At 37.9% G+C, this 8599-nt stretch overlaps 1 protein-coding gene across 1 annotated transcript; it reads right to left on the bottom strand.

Annotated features, from left to right (window-relative positions):
• Positions 1-5460: 5460 nt before the first annotated feature.
• Positions 5461-8043, bottom strand: LOC145123587 (eukaryotic initiation factor 4A-15-like). The gene is made up of 5 exons (XM_079058796.1): positions 7899-8043; positions 7120-7189; positions 6927-7033; positions 6419-6849; positions 5461-6334 (listed from the first exon to the last, which is right to left on the bottom strand). Exons 2-5 carry the CDS (start codon positions 7185-7187, stop codon positions 5699-5701), a joined length of 1242 nt encoding a protein of 413 aa, XP_078914922.1. The 5' UTR covers positions 7188-7189; positions 7899-8043; the 3' UTR covers positions 5461-5698.
• Positions 8044-8599: the final 556 nt, after the last annotated feature.

Below are 8599 nucleotides of genomic sequence, written 5' to 3'. Positions count from 1 at the left end.
GGAACATTCGCTTTACTTTTACGAACAAAAGATAACAAAGGACAGGCATGCTGTCACACCCCCAAACCGAAACGGCGGAAACGTTCGGGGGCGGAGGACGTCTTGTACAGTATCACAACAATTGAATAATAGTAATCAACGCAACAACAACCATTGTATTAATAGTATAGTGTTTACATTACATTTGAATCATACATGATTGACTCCAAAAGTAAATAACAAGTAAAGACTCGAACTACGATGCTCCATCTTCATGAACCCGGTGCGTGTACCTGTCTACTAATGTCCTGAGAATACAAGTAGGTTTTGAAAAATTATCATCATAAAGCTGGTGAGTTCATAAGCGTTTTGTTTTGGAAAACTGTTATTTGTTCTTTCGAAAAGTGCGTTATATTTCTCCAGAAAACCTTATATTTCCTGATGTAGTTAAGTAAAAATGATTCTTACAAGTTCTTCCCGCAAGTACTTAGTGTATACAAATCATATACAATCCAGATCGAACAAACAATCGATTGTGTGGTTCTGCCCCAAGCCCACAACCAAACAAGGAACAGTAAATGAAGCGGAGGCCACACATTCCACTGGTTGTCGGATCCTCATGTACATAATCCTGAAGTATTCACTAGATACTTACAAAGTTCGCTGTATTGGTCCTTTGATATCTGTTGATATTGTTCCTCAAGAAAATCCATTATTTTCTTATGAAAGCGTGATTAAACCCAATTCCTTCTATGACTTCTTAATTCATACTAGTTACGCATAAACCAATATCGAATAGACAGTCAATTGTGTGGATCTGCCCTAAACCCACAACCAAACAAGGAACAGGGAATGAGGCGGAAACCACACATTTCACAGTCTATCGGGTATTCTTCATACGTAACCCGAATGCATAAACTAAAGAGTCATGGAATTAAAATGAATATTCGTTAGTTGAATAATAAACCATCTGTTTATAAAATACTGATGTTTACCCTGGAAAATCCTATATTTTCCCTAAGTGCAAGTTATTGAATTATCCGTTCTAAATCGAAAAGTACAAGTATCTACCATACTTATATTGTTTAAGCATTGTTCTTCTTGAAAACCCTGGCTACCTCCAGTAATGTATTTTAGTCTTATTACATAAATAAAACTAGTTGAAAACGTGGTGATCTGAATCCTGAAAGTGTTGTTAATACCCTCCTGTGATCACTTAGTACATACGAGTCATAGAAATTTAGATCGAACAAACAGTCGATTGGGTGATTCTGCCCTAAGCCCACAACCAAACAAGGAACAGGGAATGAGGCGGAGACCACACATCCCACTGCAAGTCGGATGTTAATTTCATATTACCCTGGTGTACATACTAAATCATCACATAGTTACTAACCCTGATGACTGATTGAAAAGTACATTATTACGTGGACGAGTCGTTGTTTCACCTGCGGATTCTTATAACCATACTATGGACGTTCAACATTTAGACGTACTCGGTCGTACGTCGTGAGAAATGACGTTTGTCACCCTAGGTTGACTGTAGCTAATAGTCAGTGTGCGGGATTGTCACTCCCGTATAGATCTAAACACAAACTCACGCTCTCCCTCCAGGAGACTCTGGTTACAAGGCGTCTCACACTGTAGTTCTCTCAACGAATCCACGAATAATACCATGAAAACCCTTTTCGTTATTAACATGAATCCTTATAAAATAATATCTTTTATTTCATAATTCATAAGTTTATTTCCTTAGTTTTGAAAACTGTTTTTGCAAGGTTTGTATCCTAACACGTTTTGTAAAACTGATTTTCTATATTCGATGTATATTGATAATTGAAATATATTAATCAAAATAATATATTTGAACACAAGATTACTTGTGCTTTTACTTGTATTCCCCCCTGAAAACATTAAAAACTCGGAAAAATGTAGGGGTATGAACTCACCTCGAGTGAGTGGCTAGTATGAAGGATCGATATGGGATGCTGAGTGTCAAGTGAAGCCTCGAACACAATTGGATCCTATTTAGCATGTAATAACACATATATGATTCAAATTAGGGTATTTCACGACTAGACATGATAGGAAACCACCCTAAGGATTTGGAAATATTTGAACTAAGTGCTAAAATCATATGAGGTTGAGTGAGGGAGGTGTACGACCACCCTAAAGGTGTGTACGGCCATGGGTGTGCGGCCCATGAGTGTACGGCCGTACACTCATGATGAGATGTGCTTTTGAGTTGTTTCCAAGGTTCTAACTAGCATCCATGGAGTGTTCTAGGTCCCATGCTTAGTTGAAATGCAAGTTTGAGGCCAATAAGTGAGTTTACGGCCCTATGGGGTGTGTACGGTCGTACAAAGGGGTGTGCGGCCGTACACCCTTCATGTTCATGCCCAATTTCTCGACTTTAAGGTGCATCAAGGCTAGGGTCATGTCCAACTAGAAGATAGGGGCCAAACTCTCACTTTGGAGAGCCTTTAAGGGGGTGTACGGCCAACCTTATGAAGGTGTGCGGCTGTACTCCTTCAAAGGGTGAAGAACATGATGAAACTTGATGAATCAAGGCTTAGATCAAGAGGTATTTCAAGTATAACAAGATAGAGGATGGAATACTCACGTTTTTGAAGCCTTGGAGGGTTCACAGTTGAAGAAACTTGAGAGAGAAAGGAGTAGTGTGCAGCCAAGGGGAGAAAGGAATGAAGGAAAGGGGTCTACTCATATATATAGGGGTGGGTGACCCACCACCTTGAGTGTGCGGCCATGGGGTGGGGTGTACAGCCGCACACCCATGTGTACGGCCGTACACTCCTCCTAAGAGAGTGTATGGCCCGATTTTGCTACTTTACGATTTGATAACTCATCCCTAACCTCAACCTTGGTTGTACTCAAGCTTAGAACACTTAAACGAACCCTTAAACAGTGCTAAAAGACAACAGAAACGAGTTTAACATTGACTGAATTGAATAGTTGTACAAAATAGAAGTTCCGGGTTGTCACACATGCATATATTCATAGTTTTGGAACGAGACTTACAAAACATTGTTCATAGAAAATATCGGATTTTCTGGAAGAACCTACGATAACTATTCTAAACAAGTGCAAAACCATTTTTATACAAAAATGCTTATGAACTCACCAACTTTTTAGTTGACGCTTTTCAAAACGACTTGTAATCTCAGGGAACCGGTAACAGGTAATCAGCTCTGCTATGAGATCAAGTGGTGCGACTTCAAGAAATTTTACTTTTTCTTATTTTTGTGTAATCCTTAAACAAGTACAATTTGTAAAACAATGAATGTTGGTATATTGCAATGTATGATGTTTGGTTGCTATGTTTCATTCATATTCAATTGTTATGATATTGTACATGAAGTTATCCGCCCCCGGACGTTTCCGTCGTCCTGGTTCGGGGGTGTGATACCCCCTCCCTCCCTCCCAACCTTCACTAACCATGTGGGTTTGCACTTCATGAACACACACACAAAAGAACATATTCATGAACACACACACACTAATGAACAACTCCATAAAGACACACCCTCAAGAACACGCACCACTCACTATCACCACCATCACAAAATCTAGAAAGCAACACACCATACACATTTGTAAATGAACACACACACACACAAACTTGGGAAATCAACGCACACTTACAGATCTGGAAATCAACATATACACATCAGATCCAGAAATTGATACACACATGTAAATCTCCATGTCTACAACGGCGATGACTAGGGTTTACAGCAGTGGTGGTTTGTCAGAAAATAGGTGGTGAGCTTCAACGATGGTTCAATCTAGAAAGATAAGGTCGGTTGCCATCTTGATGGATGGATGGTGGTTTCGACGATTACGACAAACACCAATGGTGGTTATCTTGAAGGGGATGCATTAGTAGGGATGTCAAAAACCTTCATGGGACCCCGATCTCGCGGGACCCCATTTTCGTGCAGGGAGTATTTTTACAATGTTTTTGGGTTTGGGGGTGGGATCGAGGGTGGGTTTTACCCCCCGTTTGGTTTTTATGGACATGGGTGTTGGCGGGGAGTTCCGTCTAGAATACCGTGCGAGCCCCCAAAATAATTACTTGTATTTAACTATTTTATTTATAAAAATAAATATTAAACTTAGAGTAGCCATTAAAAAAAGTACAATTTATAAAAATAAATATTAAACTTAGAGTAGCCGTTTGGTTTTGTATTTGAATAACTAATATAATATGTAAGGTTAAACAAAATCGATTAAAAAAATAAAGTAAATAAGGTTAAACTAGGATTTCGGGTCAAATATGGTTTATAGGGGCGGTCTTGAAATCCGGGGGCGAGATAACAGGGGAATTCAAGGGCAGGATAGGGGGAGGCTATTTTCGCCCGTGTTTGGTCCCATTAACATCCTTATACATGAGCTTGGGGTTATAGTGTGGAGACAATGGTGGTTTTGACGACTCCTGTGGATCTCCGATTAGGAGAGAGAGAGAGAGAGAGAGAGAGAGAGAGAGAGAGAGAGAGAGAGAGAGAGAGAGAGAGAGAGAGAGAGAGAGAGAGACGGCGTTATATTGAAGTCGTCGGCCCACAATGGTGTTGATTCCTCTTAAGATGGTAATATGTTTAAGGTTAGCATTAGACATTTAGATGACAATTAATAAACGATTAGGTGGGATATAATTCGAGGTGCAAACGAACTATGCTACTCGTGAGCTACTTGGATTGGCTTGTTAAAAGTTTGACTCGAAACCGATTTTAAATGAGCCCAAGCCGAACTTGAGCTTACTATTAAGCTCGTTCATTAAACGAGATCGGGCTCGAGTCTGTCATTAAGCTCACGAGCCTAAACGAGCTTGTATATAATATAATTTATTATTATCTTTATATTTTAAAATAAAAAAAATACTTGGAGAATTAAGGATTTAGGATATTAATAAACGAGCTTTTTAACGAGCTCAAAACGAGCTTAGGCTTAATTAGGCATGTTAGACAAAAAAAACGAGTCATGCATGAGCATAAGCCGAGCATATATACTTTTTTACAAGCTCGAGCCAAGCTCAATACAAGAAAGCTCGAATTGAGTAGAGTTCGAACTCAACCTCGTATAACTTAAACGAGCCGAGCCTCGTCAGGCATGGGCTCGGCTCGGCTCATTTGCACCCCTAAATATAATAGTAATAATTTTAAAACAAATTTTTTTAGACAAAATAATAAAATTAAACCACCATGACTAAGAAATGAACCACGTGAACCAAAGAAACAGGGGCTTATCATAGTTGTCCTCGTAATGCCTGTTTTGACAAACCACGTAATTTAGTCTTTTTTATATTAGTAAAACATTCAAACCACAAGAATGGATAAAAACAACCCTAATAAGTTTTGGCCAACAGCAAAGAAATATTGGTCAAAATCATCATCACAAGTGAAAAACTAACATTATGTGCTAATTACACGTACTAACACAACCTGGCTCAACAGCAAAGAAATATTGGTCAAAATCATGCACCAATCATGTCATAGATTTGAAAACATTAAATCAAATATCACCACGATCAAAATTCTTGTCTAAATTAAACAACGGATCATAAACAACACATAAACCCGGAAAAGCAGGATTCTGGAACAAAGAAAATAGATAGGATTCATCTAATATAAGCTAAAGTTAACTAATAATCCATACCATACCCCAAAAAGTATCGATCTCCTTCTCAACGAACAAAATCTTTTCAAATCAAATCAGCAACATTTGAAGGCAGCTCCTCAACAACCACATTGTAAAACTTCTGAATATCAGAAAGCATCTTCTCATCCTCCAATGTCACAAAGTTAATGGCAACACCCTTTCTTCCAAATCTTCCACTTCTTCCAATCCTGTGAAGGTAGTTTTCTGGTTGGGTAGGAAGGTCATAATTGATAACAAGTGAAACCTGTTGGACATCAATACCCCTGGCCAAAAGGTCTGTAGTGATCAAGACACGTGAAGATCCTGAACGAAACTCCCGCATGATAATGTCACGAGTGTTCTGGTCCATGTCACCATGTGTGGCTGACACTGTGTGGTCCCGGCTTCTCATCTTGTCAGTCAACCAGTCAACCTTCCGGCGAGTGTTCACAAAGATGACACTTTGAGTGATTGCTAGGGTTTCATAAAGATCACAGAGTGTTTCGAGTTTCCAATCTTCCTTTTCAACATTCACATAGAATTGTTTGATTCCTTCTAGGGTTAACTCATCTCTTTTCACAAGAATCCTCACTGGTTTGTTCATGAACTTCCTTGTGATCTCAAGTGCCTCTGGTGGCATTGTTGCAGAGAACACCCCAACTTGAACCTTTGGTGGAAGCAACTGAAAGATGTCGTAAATCTAAAAAGAAACAAACCCGTTATTCAAAAGATGATGAATAATTAGATAAAGAAATCAAGATTTGATTTTTAGTAAAGATTAAACCTGATCTTTGAAACCCCTTGAGAGCATTTCATCAGCTTCATCAAGAACAAACATCTTAATGTAGTCAGACCTTAAAGACTGTCTACGCAGCATGTCAAACACACGTCCAGGTGTCCCCACAACAACGTGGACCCCAGCTGAGAGAATCCTCTGGTCCTCACGTACACTGGTCCCACCTACACACGCGTGGACTTTGACACCAAGGTAGTCACCAAGGGCACGCATGACTTTTTCAATCTGTTGAGCAAGTTCACGGGTAGGTGCCAAAACCAAGGCTTGGCATTCGACTACATTGTAGTCAAGTTGTTGAAGGATACCAGAGCAAAAAGTTGCTGTCTTTCCAGTTCCAGATTGAGCTTGTTGAATTACATCTAGGCCCTTAGTGAAGGGGACGATTCCCCTTTGTTGAATTGCAGATGGTTTCTCAAAACCTACATTGGTATGAAAACTGTCATGATCTTGATGATATGAAAGAAGGATGTATATTGCACAAGTGGACTGAACTTACCATATGCATAGATGCCTCTTAAAAGGTTTTCTTGTAAACCCATGGCATCAAAGCTGTCATAGACTTCATCGTATGATGTAAAGAAGTCTTGTCCATCAGTTGAAAGCCTGTTTAGTATAACCAATGAAAAGATAAGTAAGCCTTTGTAAAACAAGAACAATGATTGTGGAAAGGTAAACTTGGGGAGACTTACAACTCGTTCATTTTGGTGTCAAACTGACGAGTATCAAACTGAGATCCTTCTGCTGCTACACCTGCCATGACTGCATAAAGAACAGAAACAATTTTTTTAAGTAATGGAAAACTGATTTTGTGTGTATAGAGTGACAGAAAACAGTTACATGTTTGGACTATGAACTCAATAGTGCACAAGTATGACCCAAAAATCAAATTACCTACACAAGAAAACTGACAGATAGATAGATGTAAACATGCGTATCGATATAACCAAAAAGATCCAGTAATCCAAAAACGAAAAGGACCTTTTAGCCATTCAAATTGTTCTTCAACAAATATAGAAGTATCCCATAAAATATTGACATAGAAGGTTTCTCATTTATAATTCGGTAAACTGCTGTCAGTTACTTGGTTATTTCATCGCTAAAAATTGCGGATCTTGAACAACCATCTCTCTTTACTTCTATCTGACTCGACAAACTAAATTTATCAAACAGTGGTGATAAGCATCGTATATTTTACTGTTGGAGTAAATCGAAATCCTAGGGTTCACATATATACGCTATTCTATCTCAAACTACAACCATCGAAATCTCAAATATAATACCCAAAAACACTTGAAAGCAAAGCACTTCACTTACGAACTTGAGAAAAGAAGAGGACTTTATCATCCATAAAACATCGATTCACATTACACACGGTGAAATCGGAGCACGGGCATAAATAAACAGGGACGAAAACAGATCCAACTATCGGAACTTGAAACAAAGAATGGTGGGTTATAAATCATATTACCTTGAAGTGATGAATCGATCGATTGAAAGATTAGAGAGAAATCTTGTGGAGGAACTTCTTAGGGTTTTTGTGAAGCTCTCCTGGTGTTTGGGGAAGGAAAAGAGAGTTTCGATATAAAGCGAAGAGTTGTATATAGGATACAACTCTTGCCCTATTTTTTTTGTTGTGGATTTGACGGTTTTACCCTTGGGCACCAAATTTCTATTTATATTGATTAATTAAAAAAAACGTTAATAACTTATTTACTTACACATTTGCAATTTATTGTAATTCGTTACTAATTTTTATTAGTTTATGTAATGGAATTTTTAACATTTCAAGATATGCATAATTATGTATGAAAATATAAATGATGTGTTTTAGGCCTTAATTGAGATAATGGATTCTTTATTGGGTCTAGACTCTAGATACACGTAACCCACACCTAACTGGATTGTCTAAAAAATAAACATATGGGCTAAAGAAATAGCGAGCCCAACTATTAGATATCGTTCTAAAATAATATGTATGTTGAAGATAAGGTGTTAAATGAGAAAATATATTATTTTTAGATTTAATAGAAAAAAAAAGGAAAATGAAACTAAGGCGTTTGGTATTCTATATAATATTTCGAAGTAAAGAATATCGAATTGAAAATTAAAAAGAAAAAAGAAAATTAAATAAAAAAAATAAGATATTTGTTGTAGGACAGCCAAAGTTGA

This window comes from Lactuca virosa, chromosome 7 (assembly GCF_052849685.1).
Source record: "Lactuca virosa cultivar CGN04683 chromosome 7, Lactuca_virosa_CGN04683_v6, whole genome shotgun sequence".
NCBI lineage: Eukaryota > Viridiplantae > Streptophyta > Magnoliopsida > Asterales > Asteraceae > Lactuca > Lactuca virosa.
The sequence above is the reverse complement of the archived record's forward strand: the minus strand, read 5'-3'. Positions and strand labels throughout refer to the sequence as shown.